The sequence below is a fragment of the Oncorhynchus gorbuscha genome, linkage group LG18 (assembly GCF_021184085.1).
Source record: "Oncorhynchus gorbuscha isolate QuinsamMale2020 ecotype Even-year linkage group LG18, OgorEven_v1.0, whole genome shotgun sequence".
Lineage (NCBI taxonomy): Eukaryota > Metazoa > Chordata > Actinopteri > Salmoniformes > Salmonidae > Oncorhynchus > Oncorhynchus gorbuscha.
In genome coordinates this window covers 64,688,355-64,710,672 of record NC_060190.1, presented here as the reverse complement: position 1 = coordinate 64,710,672, position 22,318 = coordinate 64,688,355, and the positions used below count along the sequence as shown (strand labels likewise).

Here is a 22,318-nt window from a genome sequence, read left to right as displayed (position 1 = left end):
ACAATCACGGGCTGACGAAATATCATGACTGCCACAGCCCTAGTATTGCTCTGTTCAAGTAGGCTGTCATTTTAATATTATTACATGGATTTAGTAAACTTTTTAAATGGCTTGTGTAGGCTATGTGTGGAAGCCAGAAGACACTAAATGTGTGATGATGCTCAGATGAGTCCTATAACTCATTATGATTACCCTGTTAAAAGAGGTGTGTGTTCTGGTTTTCTGGAAACTTTAATTGTTTACCGTGTGCGTTTGTTTCCTGAGTGAGTTTGAGACTTAGTGTGTTGTTTTTTCCAGTGTACTGTGATCCTGCAGCTACTGTTTAGCAGTAAATTATTTCTGTTTATCCTTAACCACTGATTCCTCGTCTGGTCTCTTCTCTGCACCTGGGTCCAACCTCACCACATCACAAATGATTTGATTAACCATCACCAGCCGACTAGAGGACTCTCGGATTCTCTGGTCTGATGAAACCAAGATTGAACTCTTTGGCCTGATTGCCAAGCATCAAGTGTGGAGGAAACCTGGCATGGTGGTGGCAGGGAGTGAGGATGTTTTTCAGCGGCAGTGACTGGGAGACTAGTCAGGATCGAGGGAAATATGAACAGAGCACAGTACAGAGAGATCCTTGATGAAAACCTTCTCCAGAGCACTCAGGACCTCAGACTGGGGCGAATGTTCACCTTCCAACAGGATAACAACAGCCAAGACAACGCAGAAGTGGCTTCGGGACAAGTCTCTGAATGTCCTTGAGTGGCCCAGTCAGAGCCCAGACTTGAACCCGATTGAACATCTCTGGAGAGACCTGAAAATAGCTGTGCAGCGACGCTCCCCATCCAGCCTGACAGAGTTTGAGAGGATTTGTTTTTGTTATACATTTGCAAAAATGTCAATTTTTTACATTTTGCTTTGTCATTATTGTGTGTAGATTGATGAGGGGGAAAAACAAATCAAGTTTTGAATAAGTCTATAAAGTAACAAAATGTGGAAAAGGTTAAGAGGTCTAAATACTTTGAGAATGTACTGTAGATGCAGTATCAACTGAACATAACCCCCGTCGAGCAATGTTATTGAACAGAGTGCAATAACAGACATTACCTTTGTCGTCTCCTCTCTTTTATCTTCTTCCTCAGTGTTACAGAAACCACATTTAGAGCTGTGTACTTTTTTTTACAAATGTAAGATTAGATTACAAGTGTTAGATCTAAACAAGATTTGTAAAATTATTCTTGGCACTCCAAGTACACCTGTTGAAGCCCATGTCCTTGTAGCATTGCTTTTTCTAATCAATGTATATATCTGCCCCAGAAGTCAGCAGGAGGATTATGATAGGATCCACATACCATGGAGCTCAATGCAGGGCATTTAAGGTCAGCTGTGGAACCACCAGGAGGAAAATGTATTGCTTTCTAAAGAAATGGCCATGACTATGTAACTATGGCTCCTTGTGGGCCTCCCGAGTGGCGCAGCGGTCTAAGGCACTACAGATCCGGGTTCGATCCCGGGCTGTGTCTCAACCGTCCGTGACCGGGACACCGATGAGGCGACGTACAATTGGCCCAGCTTCGTCCGGGTTAGGGGAGGGTTTGGCAGGCTGAGGTTTGTCCCATTGGCTCTAGCGACTCCTGTGGCAGGCCAGGCACATGCTCGCTGACATGGTAGCTATTTGTATGGTGTTGTCACGATCGCTGTCATCGTGGAAATGACCGGACCAAGGTGCAGCATGGTGAGCGTACATTTCTTTTATTTGATAAATGTCGCCAACAAAACAAAGAACAAGGAAACGACCGTGAAGCTTAACTTAGACTATAATGCCACTAACAAAGACAACTACCCACAAATACACAAGGAAAAAATGCTGCCTAAGTTTGATTCCCAATCAGAGACAACGATAGACAGCTGTCCCTGATTGAGAACCATACCCAGCCAAAACAAAGAAACAAAGAAGTTTCCCACCCGAGTCACACCCTGACCAACCAAACATAGAGAATAAAAAGATCTCTACGGTCAGGGCGTGACAGGTGTTTCCTCTGACCCATTGATGCAGCTGGCTTCTGGGTTAAGCGAGTAGTGTATCAAGAAGCAGTGGGGCTTGGCAGGGACGTTTTTTGGAGGACGCATGGCTCTCGACCTTTGCCTCTCCAGAGTCCGTACGGGAGTTGCAGCGATGGGAAAAGACTGTAAATACCAATTGGGGAGAAAAATGTGTAAACGGTTGTCTTTTAATTAAATAAACTATGTCTCCTTGTGCCACACTCGCTCTCACTGGGTGTAACACTACATACATAAGGAAGCTAACACTTCTATTGAATCTAAATCAAATAAAAAAAACTATTTGCAAAGTAATTATGAATATATATTTTATATGCTATATTTGCTCAAATAAAATATGTACTGTTGCCTTTCATTTCAAGTCAGTTGTGTGTCAATACATTTGTAGTTGCTTGAGAGGCCAAGAAGCGAGTGCGCTCCTTCAATGTTATTAGGACAGAGAAACCAGACACATGGAGCACTCCAAACAAAAGACTATTAAAAAATTGTCAAAACTTATGGTTATGAAATAAACTAAAACTAGTTTCTTACAAGTGTAGCAGTTTGTGAACTTTGCAAACAACGTTTCCATTCAGAGAATGAGAATGGTAAATTACTGAAATGAATACATGCATTAACAGAAACAGGGATTAATGGTACATTTACTAGGCCTACAGGGGCTATATGAGAATTGATACAAATAAACAAAGTTTAAACAATTCACACAATAAATTTGCAAGAGTTGGCGGGAGACAGCTGAGCACATTCTGGAGGGCTGAGTGTATACAGTTGAAGTCGGAGGTTTACATACACTTAGGTTGGAGTCGTTAAAAACTTGTTTTTCAACCACTCCACAAATTTCTTGTTAACAAACTATAGTTTTGGCAAGTCGGGTAGGACATCTACTTTGTGCATGATACAATTCATTTTTCCAACAATTTTTTACAGACAGAATTTCACTGTATCACAATTCCAGTGGGTCAGAAATGTACATACACTAAATTGACTGTGCCTTTAAACAGCTTGGAAAATTCCAGAAAATGGTGTCATGGATTTAGAAGCTTCTGACAGGCGAATTAACATCATTTGAGTCAATTGGAAGTGTACCTGTGGATGTACTTCAAGGCCAAACTCAGTGCCTCTTTGCTTGACTTCATGGGAAAATCAAAAGAAATCAGCCAAGACCTCAAAAAAACATTGTAGACCTCCACAAGTCTGGTTCATCCTTGGGAGCAATTTCCAAATGCCTGAAGGTACCACGTTCATCTGTACAAACAATAGTACACAAGTATAAACACCATGGGACCACGCAGCCGTCATACCGCTCAGGAAGGAGACGGATTCTGTCTCCTAGAGATTAACATACTTTGGTGCTTAAAGTGCATATCAATCCCAGAACAGCAAAGGATGTTGTGAAGATGCTGGAGGAAACAGGTACAAAAGTATCGATATCCACAGTAAAACGAGTCTGAGACGCTCAGCAAGGAACAAGCCACTGCTCCAAAACCACCATAAAAAAGTCAGACTACGGTTTGCAACTGCACATGGGGACAAATATTGTGCTTTTTGTAGCAATATCATCTGGTCTGATGAAACAAAAATATAACTGTTTGGCCATAATGACCATCGTTATGCTTGGAGGAAAAAGGGGGGATGCTTGCAAGCTGAAGAACACCATCATGTTGTGGGGGTGCTGTGTTGCAGGAGGGACTGGTGCCCTTCACAAAATAGATGGCATCATGAGGTAGGAAAATTATGTGGATATATTTAAGCAAGATCAAGACATCAGTCAGGAAGTTAAAGCTTGGTCACAAATGGGTCTTCCAAATGGACAACGACCCAAAGCATACTTCCAAAGTTGTGGAAAAATGGCTTAAGGACAAAGTCAAGGTATTGGAGTGGCCATCACAAAGCCCTGACCTCAATCCCATAGAGAATTTATGGGCAGATCTGAAAAGGTGTGTGCGAGCAAGGAGGCCTACAAACCTGACTCAGTTACACCAGCTCTATCAGGAGAAATGGGCCAAAATTCACCCAACTTATTGTGGGAAGCTTATTGTCATGTTTTGTCATTGATTATCATGCCTTGTCCCTGTTCTTCTCCTTCTATTCGTTTCCCTCTGCTGGTCTTATTAGGTTCTTTCCCTCTTTCTATCCCTCTCTCTCCCCCTCCCTCTCTCACTCTCCCGCTCTCTCTTCTCTCTATCGTTCCGTTCCTGCTCCCAGCTGTTCCTATTCCCCTAATCAATCATTTAGTCTTCCCACACCTGTTCCCGATCCTTTTCCCTGATTAGAGTCCCTATTTCTCTCCTTGTTATTCGTTTCTGCCCTGTCGGTTCCTTGTCTAGAATTCACCGTGCTGTGTTTGTGTATCGCCCTGTCGTGTCGTGTTTTCCTCAGATGCTGCGTGGTGAGCAGGTGTCTGAGTCTGTTTGGTTCAAGTGCCTTCCCGAGGCAACCTGCTGTTCACCTGCTGTTCAAGATCGAGTCTCCAGTTTGTCCTCGTCATTTCGAGTGAAAGTTGTGTTTTTTGATTGTATTTACTTTACTGGATTAAAGACTCTGTTTTCGCCAAGTCGCTTTTGGGTCCTCTTTCACCTGCATGACAGAAGGAACCGACCAAGGAATGGACCCAGCGACTTCAGACGCTCGTTACACTGCCGTCGAGATCCAAGGAGCCATGCTCGGCAGACACGAGCAGGAATTGTCTGCTGCTCGCCATGCCGTGGAGAACCTGGCCGCTCAGGTTTCCGACCTCTCTGGACAGTTCCAGAGTCTTCGTCTCGTGCCACCTGTTACTTCCTGGCCTGCCGAGCCTCCAGAACCTAGGGTTAATAACCCACCTTGCTACTCCGGGCAGCCCACTGAGTGCCGCTCCTTTCTCACGCAGTGTGAGATTGTGTTCTCTCTCCAACCCAACACATACTCTAGAGAGAGAGCTCGGGTTGCTTACGTCATTTCACTCCTTACTGGCCGGGCTCGAGAATGGGGCACAGCTATCTGGGAGGCAAGGGCTGATTGCTCTAACAAGTACCAGAACTTTAAAGAGGAGATGATTCGGGTTTTTGACCGTTCAGTTTTTGGTAGGGAGGCTTCTAGGGCCCTGGCTTCCCTATGCCAAGGTGAACGGTCCATAACGGATTATTCTATTGAGTTTCGCACTCTTGCTGCCTCTAGTGAGTGGAACGAGCCGGCGCTGCTCGCTCGTTTTCTGGAGGGACTCCACGCAGTGGTTAAGGATGAGATTCTCTCCCGGGAGGTTCCTTCAGATGTGGACTCTTTGATTGCTCTCGCCATCCGCATAGAACGACGGGTAGATCTTCGTCACCGGGCTCGTGGAAGAGAGCTCGCATCAACGGTGTTTCCCTGCTCCGCATCGCAACCATCTCCCTCCTCTGGCTCAGAGACTGAGCCCATGCAGCTGGGAGGGATTCGCATCTCGACTAAGGAGAGGGAACGGAGGATCACCAACCGCCTGTGCCTCTATTGCGGAGTTGCTGGACATTTTGTTAATTCATGTCCAGTAAAAGCCAGAGCTCATCAGTAAGCGGAGGGCTACAGGTGAGCGCAACTACTCAAGTCTCTCCATCAAAATCCTGTACTACTTTGGCGGTCCATCTACGCTGGACCGGTTCGGGTGCTACATGTAGTGCCTTGATAGACTCTGGGGCTGAGGGTTGTTTCATGGACGAAGCATGGGTTCGGAAACATGACATTCCTTTCAGAGAGTTAGAGAAGCCTACGCCCATGTTCGCCTTAGATGGTAGTCATCTTCCCAGTATCAGATTTGAGACACTACCTTTAACCCTCACAGTATCTGGTAACCACAGTGAGACTATTTCTTTTTTGATTTTTCGTTCACCGTTTACACCTGTTGTTTTGGGTCATCCCTGGCTAGTATGTCATAATCCTTCTATTAATTGGTCTAGTAATTCTATCCTATCCTGGAACGTTTCTTGTCATGTGAAGTGTTTAATGTCTGCCATCCCTCCCGTTTCTTCTGTCCCTACTTCTCAGGAGGAACCTGGCGATTTGACAGGAGTGCCGGAGGAATATCATGATCTGCGCACGGTCTTCAGTCGGTCCCGAGCCAACTCCCTTCCTCCTCACCGGTCGTATGATTGTAGTATTGATCTCCTTCCGGGGACCACTCCTCCTCGGGGTAGACTATACTCTCTGTCGGCTCCCGAACGTAAGGCTCTCGAGGATTATTTGTCTGTGTCTCTTGACGCCGGTACCATAGTGCCTTCTTCCTCTCCGGCCGGGGCGGGGTTCTTTTTGTTAAGAAGAAGGACGGTACTCTGCGCCCCTGCGTGGATTATCGAGGGCTGAATGACATAACGGTTAAGAATCGTTATCCGCTTCCCCTTATGTCATCAGCCTTCGAGATTCTGCAGGGAGCCAGGTGCTTTACTAAGTTGGACCTTCGTAACGCTTACCATCTCGTGCGCATCAGAGAGGGGGACGAGTGGAAAACGGCGTTTAACACTCCGTTAGGGCATTTTGAGTACCGGGTTCTGCCGTTTGGTCTCGCCAATGCGCCAGCTGTTTTTCAGGCATTAGTTAATGATGTTCTGAGAGACATGCTGAACATCTTTGTTTTTGTCTATCTTGACGATATCCTGATTTTTCTCCGTCACTCGAGATTCATGTTCAGCACGTTCGACGTGTTCTACAGCGCCTTTTAGAGAATTGTCTCTACGTAAAGGCTGAGAAGTGCTCTTTTCATGTCTCCTCCGTTACTTTTCTCGGTTCCGTTATTTCCGCTGAAGGCATTCAGATGGATTCCGCTAAGGTCCAAGCTGTCAGTGATTGGCCCGTTCCAAGGTCACGTGTCGAGTTGCAGCGCTTTTTAGGTTTCGCTAATTTCTATCGGCGTTTCATTCGTAATTTCGGTCAAGTTGCTGCCCCTCTCACAGCTCTTACTTCTGTCAAGACGTGTTTTAAGTGGTCCGGTTCCGCCCAGGGAGCTTTTGATCTTCTAAAAGAACGTTTTACGTCCGCTCCTATCCTCGTTACTCCTGACGTCACTAGACAATTCATTGTCGAGGTTGACGCTTCAGAGGTAGGCGTGGGAGCCATTCTATCCCAGCGCTTCCAGTCTGACGATAAGGTTCATCCTTGCGCTTATTTTTCTCATCGCCTGTCGCCATCTGAGCGCAACTATGATGTGGGTAACCGTGAACTGCTCGCCATCCGCTTAGCCCTAGGCGAATGGCGACAGTGGTTGGAGGGGGCGACCGTTCCTTTTGTCGTTTGGACAGACCATAAGAACCTTGAGTACATCCGTTCTGCCAAACGACTTAATGCCCGTCAAGCTCGTTGGGCGTTGTTTTTCGCTCGTTTCGAGTTTGTGATTTCTTACCGTCCGGGTAGCAAGAACACCAAGCCTGATGCCTTATCCCGTCTGTTTAGTTCTTCTGTGGCTTCTACTGATCCCGAGGGATTCTTCCTTATGGGCGTGTTGTCGGGTTAACAGTCTGGGGAATTGAAAGACAGGTTAAGCAAGCACTCACGCACACTGCGTCGCCGCGCGCTGTCCTAGTAACCTCCTTTTCGTTCCTGTTTCCACTCGTCTGGCTGTTCTTCAGTGGGCTCACTCTGCCAAGTTAGCTGGTCATCCCGGTGTTCGAGGCACTCTTGCGTCTATTCGCCAGCGCTTTTGGTGGCCGACTCAGGAGCGTGACACGCGCCGTTTCGTGGCTGCTTGTTCGGACTGCGCGCAGACTAAGTCGGGTAACTCTCCTCCTGCCGGTCGTCTCAGACCGCTCCCCATTCCTTCTCGACCATGGTCTCACATCGCCCTAGACTTCATTACCGGTCTGCCTTTGTCTGCGGGGAAGACTGTGATTCTTACGGTTGTCGATAGGTTCTCTAAGGCGGCACATTTCATTCCCCTCGCTAAACTTCCTTCCGCTAAGGAGACGGCACAAATCATTATCGAGAATGTATTCAGAATTCATGGCCTCCCGTTAGACGCCGTTTCAGACAGAGGCCCGCAATTCACGTCACAGTTTTGGAGGGAGTTCTGTCGTTTGATTGGTGCGTCCGTCAGTCTCTCTTCCGGGTTTCATCCCCAGTCTAACGGTCAAGCAGAGAGGGCCAATCAGACGATTGGTCGCATACTACGCAGCCTTTCTTTCAGAAACCCTGCGTCTTGGGCAGAACAGCTCCCCTGGGCAGAATACGCTCACAATTCGCTTCCTTCGTCTGCTACCGGGTTATCTCCGTTTCAGAGTAGTCTGGGTTACCAGCCTCCTCTGTTCTCATCCCAGCTTGCCGAGTCCAGCGTTCCCTCCGCTCAAGCGTTTGTCCAACGTTGTGAGCGCACCTGGAGGAGGGTGAGGTCTGCACTTTGCCGTTACAGGGCACAGACTGTGAGAGCCGCCAATAAACGCAGGATTAAGAGTCCAAGGTATTGTTGCGGCCAGAGAGTGTGGCTTTCCACTCGCAACCTTCCTCTTACGACAGCTTCTCCCAGTAAGTTGACTCCTTCCGCGACATTCATTGGTCCGTTCCGTGTCTCCCAGGTCGTCAATCCTGTTGGGAGGGTTACGCTGTGCGACTGGACCGTTCACTCTTGATGATTTCCGCGACATCTTCATGTTTTGTCATTGTCCATCCTGTCTTCCATGTCTCCTGTGTTAAGCCCTTTCTTCGCACACCCGTTCGTCTTCCCTCCCCCCCGCTCCCGTCCTTGTCGAGAGCGCACCTATTTACAAGGTACATAAGATCATGGACATGCGTTCTCGGGGACGGGGTCACCAATACCGTGTGGATTGGGAGGGTTACGGTCCTGAGGAGAGGAGTTGGGTTCCGTCTCGGGACGTGCTGGACCGTTCACTCATCGATGATTTCCTCCGTTGCTCTGCCAGGATTCCTCCTCGAGTGCGCCAGGAGGCGCTCGGTGAGTGGGGGGTACTGTCATGTTTGTCATTTACTATCATGTCTTGTCCCTGTGCTCCCCATTCTATTCGTTTCCCTCTGCTGGTCTTATTTGGTTCTTTCCCTCCTATCCCTCTCTCTCCCCTCCCTCTCTCACTCTCTCGCTCTCTCTTCTCTCTATCGTTCCGTTCCTGCTCCCAGCTGTTCCTATTCCCCTAATCATCATTTAGTCTTCCCACACCTGTTCCCGATCCTTTCCCTGATTAGAGTCCCTATTTATTCCTTTGTGTTCCGTTCCTGTCCCGTCGGTTCCTTGTTTAGTATTCACCATGCTGTGATTGCGTTTGGCGCCCTGTCCTGTCGTGTTTTTGCTGTGATTGTGTATCGCCCTGTCCTGTATGACTATACAACACTGTGTTTTTGCCTTCATCAGATGCTGCGTGTGAGCAGGTGTCTCTATGACGTCAAAATATGGTGACTGTACGGCCTGCGCCTACCTGGTCACATACAGCTGATGTGTTGTTCGACCTGCAGTCTGTGGCCGAAAGTGAACTTCTCAAGGGTGTATTCAGTTATTCCCCTCTACAGACTAGAGGATTTCTGTTATTCCCTGTTTGGACTTAAATAAACTCTGTTTCTGTTAAGTCGCTTTTGGGTCCTCTTTCACCTGCATGACAAGCACGGCAGGTGTTTATTTCACCTTAGCAGAAGGCAAGAATCGTGGTCACAGGCAGGCAATGGTCATACACAGGTAGGCAAACAGGCAGGTGAATCAAAACTAGGACTGAAGGTTATAACTGGTTCTCACAAACGAGCTAGGAAAAGGCTTAGTGGAGTAAAAACGAAGAATACCTCACAAAGTCACAAACAGAAGGAACTGAACTAAATAAGGTGATGATGAGAACAGGTGAGTAACTAACACAGGTGAAATCAATGAACAAAAATTAAAGACAATTAAAGACACTATTAGTAAACTATTCGATTGTACAACGACCACACCTATTGCAGTTGCTACATCCATTTTTTGACTTATAAATGAATTATATGAACCCATTGATTCTTGAAGAATATAACTTATAAATGCATCATGACCTTAGTTCAACTTTTGTATCCCATCAGAACCCCAAATATAAGATTGTTTTACTCCAATATTTGTAAACAAAGTAAATGTAAACAAATAAAATAAAATAAAAATGTATGTCACATGCGCCGCATACAACAGGTGTAGGTAGACCTTACAGTGAAATGCTTACTTTACAAGCCGTTAACCAACAACGCAGTGTTGCAACTAACAATGCAGTGAAGCTATATAGAGGGGGTACCGGTACAGAGTCAATGTAGGTAGAGTTAAAGTGACTATGCATAGATAGTAAACAGAGAATAGCAGCAGTGTAAAAGAGGGGGGGGGGGCAATGCAAATAGTCTGGGTAGCCATTTGATTAGCTGTTCAGGAGTCTTATGGTTTGGGGGTAGAAGCTGTTGAGAAGGCTCTTGGACCTAGACTTGGCGCTCCAGTACTGCTTCCTGTGTGGTAGCAGAGAGAACAATCTATGACTAGGGTGGCTGGAGTCTTTGACAATTTTTAGGGCCTTCCTCTGACAAACTGTATATAGCCTCAAAATATGGTTAAAACTATAGTTTTGATATCATGGATGGCCAGTCCTTGCATATCTGGCTCTGTCCAATAATCTGAGAGTGGTTACATTTCTCGTGCCCCATCCCCTAACTTTTTAACAAAATGGGCTGGGAGTAAGCTTTGTTATTGTTTCAAGTGCTGATTGCCGCTTTAAGGTTAGGGCTAGGCATAAGATAACCGTGTGGTTAAGGTTAGGGTTAGGTTTAAAATCGGATTTTAAGAAGATACATTTTATAAATAGGCAGGGTTTAGACATAATGATGACTCTGTGGCTGTGGTAACTAGTGATGAACAGGTGTTGGTGAGATCAAAGGAGCTCATGGCATGGCATCTGCTTTCATGCTTCGTGTTGGTTTATGAAAATAAAACTACTATGCTACTGTACTTCTACCAGAAAGCTTTTTATGAAAAGTCATTGCCTATTATGCAAATATTTAGGTAAACATGTTAGGACAGCACAAAAAAACGAAGTAAATAAGTTTGGGTCTTAGATAAGTCAAGGTCGACACATCCATATAATATTTTTAACTTTTGGTCAGGGTTGTTGACAATAATTTTAAATATGGTTCATGATAATAGAAACGAAAAGTCTCTGGCGGTGCGATAGCTGCCATGTTGGTGTTGATGCTGCATGTCTACCTAGCGCAGGGAAACAGGAGTGGTAATGTGACGTCACGTGTGAGGGACAGAGGAAGGGAGAGGAATAGTGACGAAGGTTAAAGCAGGGAGATGAATGCATCTCAGGAAAAAAATATGAATTATCTAATTCAACGTAAATATTATAAGCATAAATATGATTGACTTGTTCACCAACAGAGAATGCTGAAATACATGACAGAGAAACACTGATAAGGTAATTTTCTTTCGTGTTGTTTCAATATGCACGCCTTGTCCTGCAAGATCATGAGTTAATTCAATTGTATAATCACCACCTTGAGAACAAACATTTTGGAAGGAATTGAATGACAAAAATGAAAGGAAAGAACAGACCTATCAAGCCAGTCAGTCACGTTTGACATATTTTTCATGTTTAAAGACGTGTTTCACAACGATATAATGTGTAGCCTAGCATCTTAAAACGTGTGTTATTTGAGGAGACCGTGTCATAAATGGTTTTTATAGGTCCTACCAGAATATATTTTTTACAATGAAAAATACATCCATGAAAATTTTAAGATGGAAACAGCCTCTGTGAGACGCGATTCCGCATCAGCACATCAGTATAAATAAGTGCATTATTTTCAGTGCGTCTTGCCGGTCTTGTGCCGAAAATCTCTGCAGAATTCGCGTGAACGCGCACACACTCAAATCTTAATTCGCCTGAACGCGCACACACTCAAATCTTCATTACTGCGACTTGCATGCTAGTTGAGATTTCTGCTCTTCACTCCGTTGTCAGTTTAGCCTGCATTTCACTGATTCCCCCCCTTCTAATGTCCTTAATGTTGTCACCAGAGTCAAATACTTTCTGTGACACACACTACTGGTCAACATGAGCAACCATAATGATTCAACATTGAATAATTAATCTTTTGATCTTGAGTGTCCTCTAAAATTAGCTTGCCAAGGCTATTATAATGATTCAATATTTTATAGATGTAATGATGACTGCACATGTGTTATTGACATGCCTCCTAACTGTACTGTCTTCCTCGTAAAAAAACTATTTTTCTAACTTTGATTGCATTTTATCTTATGACCATCTCCAAGTGTGTGCAGAGTAAACTGGGCTCACCTAACAGAGTGATGTCCTCTCCAGGAATGGGCACCCCCAGTGACCCTCTCTTGGCCAGCCCAGGAGGGAGGTCATCAGAGAGGCCATTGGGTACCACTAATGACGGCCCATGGAGGAGCTCCATGTCCAAGACGGCCAGCTTCCCATCGTCTACCACGCGCCTCTTGAGTCACCGTGCCAACAACTTCCAGAGACCCCCGAAGTGTTGGAAGCTGATCAGACCATCCCCGCCCCCACCGCCCAACACCCCCTGCCCTCTGGATCAGCTGGACCTCAGTGAGCTACCCCCCCGCCGCACCTTCCCAGAGCTGCTCTTCAATGGCTGCGTCCTGTTTGGCATAGAGTTCAGCTACGCCATGGAGACGGCCTATGTCACCCCTGTCCTGCTACAGATGGGTCTGCCAGACCAGTTCTACAGCCTGGTGTGGTTCACCAGTCCTATATTGGGTAATGAAGTGGCAGGGAGAGATGAAGTAGATACAGAAAGTCCTGTTTGATTGGAAGACATATGAGATACCTAACTATACTTTGAATAGTATAGTTAGACTATATAGATGTTCCCATCTGCATTTCCCATTGAGTGCCCCTAAATCCTTCTCCTTTCTTCGTGGTTTTAAGGATTCCTTTTCCAGCCTCTCCTGGGAGCTTGGAGTGACCGCTGTACATCCCGCTTTGGCCGGCGGAGACCGTTTATTTTGGCCTTGGCTATAGGTAAGGAATATTCACTATCCACTTCTTGCATGGCTCTCCCCCCTCTGGTGCGGCTGGGTTCCTGTTTTTAAAGCAATATTGATATCCTGAAGTGATGGAGTTCTCTGTTTTACCTTTGTAGGAGCTCTGCTTGGTTTAACACTGGTGCTGAATGGGCGGGACATTGGAGCTGCGGTGGCAGACACGGCAACCAATCACAAGTGGGGCATCATACTGACTATTTGTGGAGTGGTTCTGATGGACTTCAGTGTGGACTCGGCAGATAACCCCAGCCATGCCTACATGATGGATGTGTGTCTGCCAGAGGACCAGGATCGTGGCCTCAATATTCATGCACTACTGGCAGGTTTGAGAGCACTGTATACACTAACTGCTAGTCAGTCAGGGAAATACACAGCCCACTGGGCTCAGACGTAACTTCAATTTACAGTTTTGATTTACATTTGGTTGAGTTGTCAACTAATGTTAATTTAACGTGAAATCAATAAAACATGTCACTGTGTCATTAAATTTAGGTTAAAAGTTTTTCAAACTCAATCAGTTTTCCATGTAGATTCAACATCATCACATAGCTTTTTGGGGGTTAAAATAATATGGAAACAACGTTGATTCATCCAGTTTGTGCCCAGTGGGAGTATACATACTACTGGCAGGTTAGAGAGCTATTCACTTACAACTGGTCTGTCAGGGAAATGTTGTACACTACTGGCTGGTTCGAGAACGTCATACATACCAATAGGCTGTAACACTCACTACTGGTATGTGAGACAGTCAAATGTACATATAAACCACTTCTGACGATGTAGACATAGCATATACAGAATATCTACGATGTGATAGTGATAGCACATACAGTATATCTAAGATGTGATAGAATATACAGTATATATAAGATGTGATAGTATAATCAGTGTCATTGATATGATGATTGGCTCTATGATGATTATGTCCCACTCTCTTTATGCAGGTCTGGGTGGTGGATTCGGGTACATCGTGGGTGGAATTAACTGGGACCACACTTATTTCAGGAGATCAATGGGAGGTCAACTTCGAGTCATATACATGTTCACCAGTGTCACTTTGGTCATTTCCACATGCATGACCCTCAACAGCATCCCCGAGCGGCCCCTGCCAAAGACGCAGCTTCAGAAGGGCTCTCTGAAGAGCCCCAGCCTCCCTCTCCCCCCCTCTCCCCCAGATCTTCAGGGGGCAGGGCTGGGTTTGGAGGAGGAAGAGGAAGTGACTGGGCTCAATAGCTATCAGTTCTCTGAACCCCACCCCTCGAACCCTGATGCCAATGCACGCCTCTGTGCCAGCCTCACCAGCCCCTTCTCCCCCCTCAGCCCGCTCACTCCTAAATATGGCAGCTTTATCAGTCGGGACAACTCTCTCACTGGCATTAACGAGTTTGCCTCATCCCTGGGAACCTCCTTTATAGACAGTGTGCTCATCGACTGCTACACTGGACAGCCATCACCACAGCCCCTTGACCCAGACACTGCAGCCCGACCCCTGCCTCCAGGGGACACCCTACCTCTCCAGGGATCTCAGCCTGGAGCAGTAGCAGTGACCCTGGCGGCAGGGGAGGCTCAGATGGGGGGAGGGCCCCATCGAGGTTCATCCGCTAGTATCTTGAAGCGCCCTCAGAGCCTTGCACTAGTGGAGGATCCCATGGTGACCCAGAGTGGAGGGATGGAAAATGGCAGCAGAACAGTGACCTTCAGTCAGCAGGTCGGCCTGGAATTGATTCCCTCTGATTTGTTTGTTTACAGATCATCGTGTTGAGAGAATTTGCTTTTTGAATCCTGTTCTTCCTGTAATGAAGGTGGCAAATATTCTGCTGAATGGGGTGCGCTATGAGAGTGATCTGAGTGAAAATGTGGAGACAGCAGATTCACAGATGTCAATGAGGATGCTGTGTATCGCCATCTACAGGATGCCTCCATCACTGCGCAGCCTCTGCACTAACCATTTTTTGGGTGAGAGTCATGTCACTCTTGTGCTTGTGTTTCATTGTCTGTATGCCTACCAAGGTTAAAGCCACCAGTGATTTTGGCTTTGATATCACAACACCTGTCTGTGATCCAGAGGAAGCTGTGTGAGTTTGTCTATGTAAATATGAGCTATCTGCCATCCTGTCTTGATCCTAAAGGTTGGCTGTCCTTTGAGGGCATGCTGCTATTCTACACTGACTTCATGGGGGAGGTGGTGTTCAAGGGAGATCCCAGAGCACCCCATGACTCTGAGGCCTACCAACGCTACAATGCTGGGGGTCAGCATGGGCTGCTGGGGCATGTGCATCTATGCATTCAGTGCTGCCTTTTACTCAGGTGAGTCCTGCACACACACACACACAGACACTAAAAAGAAAACACAAACGCATTCAGACACTCAGAACACAAAAACAGAACACACACCTCACACAACATCCATAATTTTGATTCTTTATCACATTTAGTTGTTTTACAGTTTTTTTTCCTTCCTCTCGTTTCTATTCATAGCCATGTTGGAGAAGCTGGAGGAACGTTTCTCCCTCCGCTCTCTCTATTTCTTTGCCTACCTGGTGTTTGGCCTTGGCACAGGCCTTGCTACGCTCTCCACCAACATTTATGTGGTGCTGTCTCTCTGTATCACCTACGGGGTGCTATTCTCCACTCTATGCACGCTACCTTACTCTCTGCTGTGTGAATACTACCAGAGCCCACAGGTTAGTGAAGATAAATAGGATTACACTGAATATAATATTGTTCAGACTGTGGTTTCTGTGACATAGTGTTTTATATCCTGGTGTTGGTCAGTGTTGTCCAACTGTTGAATTTTGATATAGCAAAGTATTATGTGGAATTATACATGTGCCCTCTCTGTCTCTCTGTCTGTGCTGTGTGTTTTTGTCTGTGTGTGTAGTTCTGTGGATCGTCAAAAGAAGGCACCAGGAGAGGAATCGGGGTGGACATCTCTCTGCTCAGCTGCCAGTACTTCCTGGCTCAGATCATAGTGTCCGTGTCGATGGGACCTCTGACCTCACTGGTAGGCGGGGCCCAGGGAGTGATGTACTTTTCCAGCGTGATGTCATTCGTGGGCTGTCTGTACTCCTCCATCTGCGTGGTGTACCATCTGCCCCCGACTGAGGGTGAGCCTTCCGGAAGCGAGACCCAGCCACTACTTGTGCACATTTAGCCCCCCTCACTGCTCTACACACTCTCGCACTGCAGTCACAACACACACTGCATATAGTCTACACACTGTCACTCTCTCACACTGCTCAGCATAGCTCCTCTCAAGAGCTTAGACCGACAGACACATTGGCTACTGTTATTAGTATGTTGGATAGTGTATCCATGCATTTCTTTCTGCTCATTTCCACTAAAACATGTGATGTTGATGGCGTGTCTGTGTGTGCATGCCTGATTATTCTGCTGTCAGTAGTCTTTTTCGTCATCACTACTTCTTGATTTTGATGTTAGGTTTAGGCTGCTGCCCACCAAATATAAAATACTTATAGCCTCTACATCCCATTATTAATGAAAACTATGTTTGGGGGGGTTCATTGTTTTGGTTTTGTCTAAAATCTGCTTGCGCTGTAGCCTCAATGCCTTCTGTTTTCATCTCATGGCCAAGAGAATGTTTACCTGCCTGTTTCTCTGAGTTAGTACATCCCCCTGTAAGCAGGTTTAGGGACTGTCTGAGTCACCAATTACCTTTGCTTGAAGCCCTAAATTCCTGTAAGCACAGTAACACATCTACTGTACATCTACACACAGACACACAATACAACACACACACGCCATATAGTACTGCATTCACTCGGTTTGCACTATGTGAACATTAGAGCCAAGCATGTGCCCTCTGATCAGGCTTATATCTTTCTCACCAGTCAACCAGATTATTATGGTCATTATTTACCATTTTGACTCGACGGTCCCCAATGCGTTCACAAACATACACACAACACAGACAACCCCTTTACTAAGCCATGGACTTCAATCTGACCTGTCACTCAGCTACTGGTGTGACCGGTGTAATGACAGTGATTCTTGTCATTACCAGGAAGAGAAGTTGAAACTGGGGTGTGATTCGGCATTCCATCGGAAACTGAACAGAAAAGAAGAACAACAAATCTGTTGTTTGGTGGCAAGAAATAATTCAAGAAAATACATGTGAACTATGCTATCGATGATGGAGCTGGGCAACTTTGAGGGAAGAATTTTGGGTTCATTTTTGCCAACAGCAAGTGCTTATTTTCACCACTAGGGCCACATGCTTTAGTTAGTGTTTAGGCTTGTTTCACCACACTATACCCAAACTGGCTCACTGGAGTGGTCCTCTCACATTTGGGAGTTATCCAGTCTCCTCACACACCACACTTATTCACTGTCATTAATTTAGATTCTATACAGCTGAAATAACAACATTTCGTCTTCCATGTTCACCAAGCAGCCAATGAAAACATTGGTGAAATCATTATTACTTTTCAATTTTAATCTTGGACAGGCTAACATAGCTTGCTTGGCATTGCTTGCCTTGGACATCACAATGTAATTGACACTTTTTAAATAAATTGTCACAACTCATGCCTGCGTGAGTCACCTATAGCTGGTGATGGCTCAGCAGAATGTTGATCAGGGTCTCCCCACTAAAGCCTCCCTAACAGACTGGACACACGCCATGATGATGTCATGTGTCTGACTGGTTTCTTGTGAGGACACAGGACCAGCATGCTGTTACAACTTGCTTCAATTCAACAAAATAAGATTTCTAGTATTTTACAAAAAAAAAGTGTCTTCTGATGGTTCTTTTTCATCCATAATTCCAATATTATGTGAATGTAACAGCTACTTAACCTCAGGGTAGAGTTCAATTAAAATAAAAAAAATCACTTTTTGGGGTCTGTTTTATTTTATTTATTAAACTCACTTTAGCATAGAATTTCAAGTGTCTTATAGGTTTTCCATCTATGCAGATAATTATGTATATTATAAGTGTCCTTTATGATCAGTTTACTTGTAAAATGTTGGTATTAGATTTACAGCTATTATGTATTTTGCATTCAGACATACAGCATTATGTAACCACTCTTTATAACTGGTCACTGACCTGAAAACCTACAGTCACATAACCATGTGATAACAGTTCTATCAGAGTAGTGATTGTCACCAATCAACCCTGCCTGGTGTCAACCCACAATACCAGTTTGTACCACTAGGTGGAGCTGTAAACTGCATCATGTCAGGAGGACTTCAATGGATTGATGTGTCCAGACAGTTCAATGGAAAAAGCCAGATGCTAAGGTTGAGTCCCTCCCTCTCCCAGTAACAACGATCAGCTTGAGAATTACTCCTGTTCCTCAAACTAAACCATTCATATTCAGTCTTATACTAAATTAGGTCAACAGACATCAATGCTTACATGGCTAGGACAATTTTAACAATTTAATAAGATATACTTTCAGTTCAAACACTAGTATCACAATTGTAATTTGGTTATAACACTAAAAAGCTATTCAGCAGCTTATTTAAGAATGGACGTGAAAAGCTACACTAAACTATCAGTCTATGCAAAAAAATGTAAAATTGGTAAAAAGACAAGACTGATTTATTTAATCATCAAGAACCAGAATATACAAAGCAGTGGTCGAAGCAACCAAATAGCAATCATGAAATATAACTGCACAAGAAGAGACTAAGAACACCAGGGTGGGAATGATATTGATAAAGACCGTTGTAGACACAATTTCTGAGTCACCCAGACATAACATAATAACCTAAAATGAAACCAAAAAAAGAAACAGTATCTTGGGTACAAATGGTACAAACTTGTGTGAAATGCATACAGAACATGACCAAAGCCTTAAGATTTAAGAGGGGGTAATTAACATTGCAGAAGCCAGCCCCCCAAACAGGGTCAAGCGTCTTTTATCATGGAGGCGTTCTTCCATTTGTGCCATCTGTTGTGTTAACAGATCAGCCTGGCAAAGGATTAACTACTAGCAGCAGTAAACAAAAAGGATTAAAAAAGCCTGAATTAATAATGCTAACAATAGTCCATTAGCCCCTGCTTAAAACTTATCTTTGGTCTTCAGTGAGTCTGAGAAGTCACCCTGAACATGTGGAGAAGGTTACAGCTGTCTGTCTCTGAATCAGCTGGTCAGCAGTTAACTATGTAGAGAATGTGCTTAACTCATACGAATACAAAATAACAAAACTGATAAAATAGCACAGATTCTATTTGCACAGGTTGTTTTGTTAAGATTGCTTAAGAAACCAATAAATAACAGTTTATAAAAAGAGAGGAGCGGCCTCTATGTTTTAGGACTCCAGTGCAATGTAATATCTTGGAGACAAACAAAATCGGTAAAGCATACATAAAGCACAAGCTCTACAAGGTGAAGTTGAACATGCCATGTAGACAGCATTTCAGAGGAGTACATACTCTGCGCACTATGCCTTCACTTCAGCTTCCTTTGATTCACCGTTTTCTGTTTTCTGTTTTTTTGTTTCCAATTGGTCCTGAAGGGAAGAAATACAAGTTTTAAGTGGGAACTTAGTGACCAGATATACAACAGTCATAAAGATAGTCTCATGGTAAAAGTTAATCTATTATATTGACTGCGTTTTAAAATCATCTGACAAAAGCATACCTCCTCATCAGCTGGGCGCTTCACAGGGTGGTCAACCTCATCAGCTGGGAGCTTCACCGGGTGGTCAACCTTATCATCAGCTGGGCGCTTCACAGGGTGGTCAACACTCTCATCAGCTGGGCACTTCACAGGGTGGTCAACCTCCTCACCAGCAACTTCTTCTGCATCCTTGGCTGCATCCAGTCCCTCTCCTGCAATCAATTTCATACATGAAGCAAAAACAAAGGCTTCAGACACTTCACAAGTATCAAACAAACATGTTTTTTTTTTATCCAGCTGCAAGTCCAAAAAGAAACATGAACTTTACCATCCTCTTCTTCCTTCTCACACACAGGGGTTTCTTCAGAATCGTCTGCACCATTTGTCTTTGTCTCTGCGCCATTTGTGTGCTGGAGGGAAGGAAACAAAGAATTTGAGTAACTTTGTAATATGTCATATAAATGTGGGTACATTGTATGCAGAATGACATTAAGTTATTTAATTTCGAATAGTCTTCAGAAAAAAGTTACAATAATAGCCCGTGAGTCACAGCCAACAAGCTTCAGAGTTAAAACAGGGCACATGCTCCAGTTTATACTTAATTCCCCAGAGAGTAGGGGAAGGGAACGCAATGAGGGCCAATTGCGATCTCTTGAGAAAACATCTGTGCCATCTCACAAACTAAACAAAGAGCTGTGGGATAGCATGCATGGAACAGTAGGGCGGAGTCTGACAACACCTGCATGATGATGGCGCCGAGACAAAAGGCCATGAGGCTCGCGAGGGAATAAGCTTCAACTCACTGTTCCATTGCCGTTGGCTGGTGCGTCCCCGCTGCCATTCTCCTTCTCCTCCACCTCCTCGACAACCTCTTTCTTCTCTTTGAGCTCCTGAAAATATGTTTTCCTTGATTTGCTAGCTCACTGATAGGTACAATTGTTGCATGTCCAAAACGATTTGTCCATATACTCGTTGCCAATGAAACCAGCCCTTCTCTAGTTCAGATTATGTTTTTAAAAAATTATTGTCGGCGTTCTATTCATAGATCTTTACAAGTGGAGTGTGTCCGACCACTGCCAAAATGCCAACAATGGAAGGAATCGGGAATTTGCGTCGCGGTTCACCACAGACGCACCACACACTCCACTCGCGCTCTGAAAGACTCGAGCCCTTCCCGCCATTGCTCAACCGTGAAGCTCGAGCGCATTCTATTTTCTGAGGGATTTGTTTAGCTAACGTTATTTAGCTAGCAAAACTATACATAAACGATACATTTAGCAGTTTAGCTTGCAAATTAAACGGCAAACCCAGCCAGCTGCTAACATAGCTAGCAAAGTAACAAGCGAATAATGAAGCTATCGAAAAGTTAATCAACTAAATAACTAGCTAAATGTTTGAGAACAACATACAACATTGCTACCTACTATTTTTCAGTCATTAACAATGACTAACATTAACCTACGTGATTTGGTTATTACATGGTTATAAAAGCTAAAGTTAGCGAGTTGGTGTTCACAGGCTAAACTGAAGAGTACGTTAGCTAGTAACATGGGCTAACGTAGTCAAATTAATTAACTCACCTTTGCTGAAATCTCGGTAGTTGTGGTAGTGTCTACTGCGGTATCAGCCATATTTAGTTGAATCTAAGGGTATAATATGTTTCCGAAATAAATACTGTGTTTGATGCCTCGATGTTTCTGGCAGTGATTTCTGTGAGAGCCTGAGAAGAAGAGAAGAGAATGATGAAAACCAGTTACATCTGTTTGTTAGGCTCGACTGTAATCCATTAGTTAGAATGGAGCTGGTCGATTGAAAACGTGATTGGGCAATCCAAATTTAAGCAACATGTTTTAGCGGTTTTAATTGGACAGATTGTTGTCACTCTTTGGAATGTGTCCCGCCTATCAAGCTCCTCCCAGTTTTCTTTCTCCTAATGGTCAAACATTTAAAGGGTGTACTCCGCTGTGAAGTTACCAGCGTGAAGAAAGTTTTTACATGATGTCGATTTATACGTAATTTATCTTAGTGTTAGAAACATTGTTATTCTCTCTCATTAATTACATGTTGACATTTTAATGGTGTTTCGTGTAAGACATAGCCTATGCCAATTGCTTCAAGTGGCTTTGATGAATACCGTCCCTTTGTGTGACTGCAAGCATTGCTTAAATTCAACAACATATTTTCCTCATGAAAAGCCTACTGTTGCCCCTTGATTTTTTTGTTTTGATTTTGACTAATGTATTTGTATTCGAAGCATGTTGTCCCTCATTTCGCCTATCTAGAAGCATAAAACCCCGTTAAAGCCCCATATCCCCTTTGTCTTCAGTGCGCTCTTTTTCTTCAGAAAGAGAAGTATCAGATTACAGCACAACGACGCTAATGTGAAACCAGTTACTAAGTAAACCACACCTCTTGGCTCGGTTAGACATTTCTATTTTAAACATAAAGGTCCAGAACAAAGTGCCGCATTTTGAATTTGAATAAAATAGCTACATGTGTAAGCCTATAACAAGCACACAGCCAGTAGGCTACCTACACTTATTCACTGTGACTGTGTAATATGTAATATCTGCGCTGTAAATAACTAATGTATATCTCATAGTGACCCATGTACCTAAATACAAACCATTGCAATTATTGGTCCAGAGTAAAGCTTGGGAAACAAGCAGGCAACATTTCTATTAGATTTGGAATTAAAATAAAA

General features: G+C 44.4%; 2 protein-coding genes across 2 annotated transcripts; one reads left to right on the top strand and one right to left on the bottom strand.

Annotated features, from left to right (window-relative positions):
* Positions 1 to 11,240: 11,240 nt before the first annotated feature.
* Positions 11,241 to 18,198, top strand: LOC124002861 (proton-associated sugar transporter A-like). The gene is given in 11 exon segments (XM_046310620.1): positions 11,241 to 11,405; positions 12,263 to 12,734; positions 12,906 to 12,998; positions 13,120 to 13,344; positions 13,966 to 14,729; positions 14,824 to 14,977; positions 15,151 to 15,266; positions 15,268 to 15,328; positions 15,500 to 15,705; positions 15,903 to 16,128; positions 17,046 to 18,198. Coding segments are annotated over 10 exon segments (2,307 nt in total). The 5' UTR covers positions 11,241 to 11,405; positions 12,263 to 12,298; the 3' UTR covers positions 17,072 to 18,198.
* A 374-nt stretch (positions 18,199 to 18,572) lies between these two features.
* Positions 18,573 to 21,393, bottom strand: LOC124002862 (prothymosin alpha-like). Its single transcript, XM_046310621.1, has 5 exons — positions 21,195 to 21,393; positions 20,418 to 20,504; positions 19,943 to 20,024; positions 19,636 to 19,826; positions 18,573 to 19,504 (listed from the first exon to the last, which is right to left on the bottom strand). Exons 1-5 carry the CDS (start codon positions 21,243 to 21,245, stop codon positions 19,436 to 19,438), a joined length of 480 nt encoding a protein of 159 aa, XP_046166577.1. The 5' UTR covers positions 21,246 to 21,393; the 3' UTR covers positions 18,573 to 19,435.
* Between the last annotated feature and the right edge of the window lie 925 nt (positions 21,394 to 22,318).

Coding starts and splice junctions, on each gene's coding strand:
- LOC124002862 (XM_046310621.1), bottom strand. CDS start 21,245: ATGGCTGATACCGCAGTAGACACTACCACAACTACCGAGATTTCAGCA. Junction 20,025..20,417: donor CAGCCAACGGCAATGGAACA/GTGAGTTGAAGC, acceptor CCTTCCCTCCAG/CACACAAATGGCGCAGAGAC. Junction 19,505..19,635: donor AGCGCCCAGCTGATGAGGAG/GTATGCTTTTGT, acceptor TCTTCCCTTCAG/GACCAATTGGAAACAAAAAA.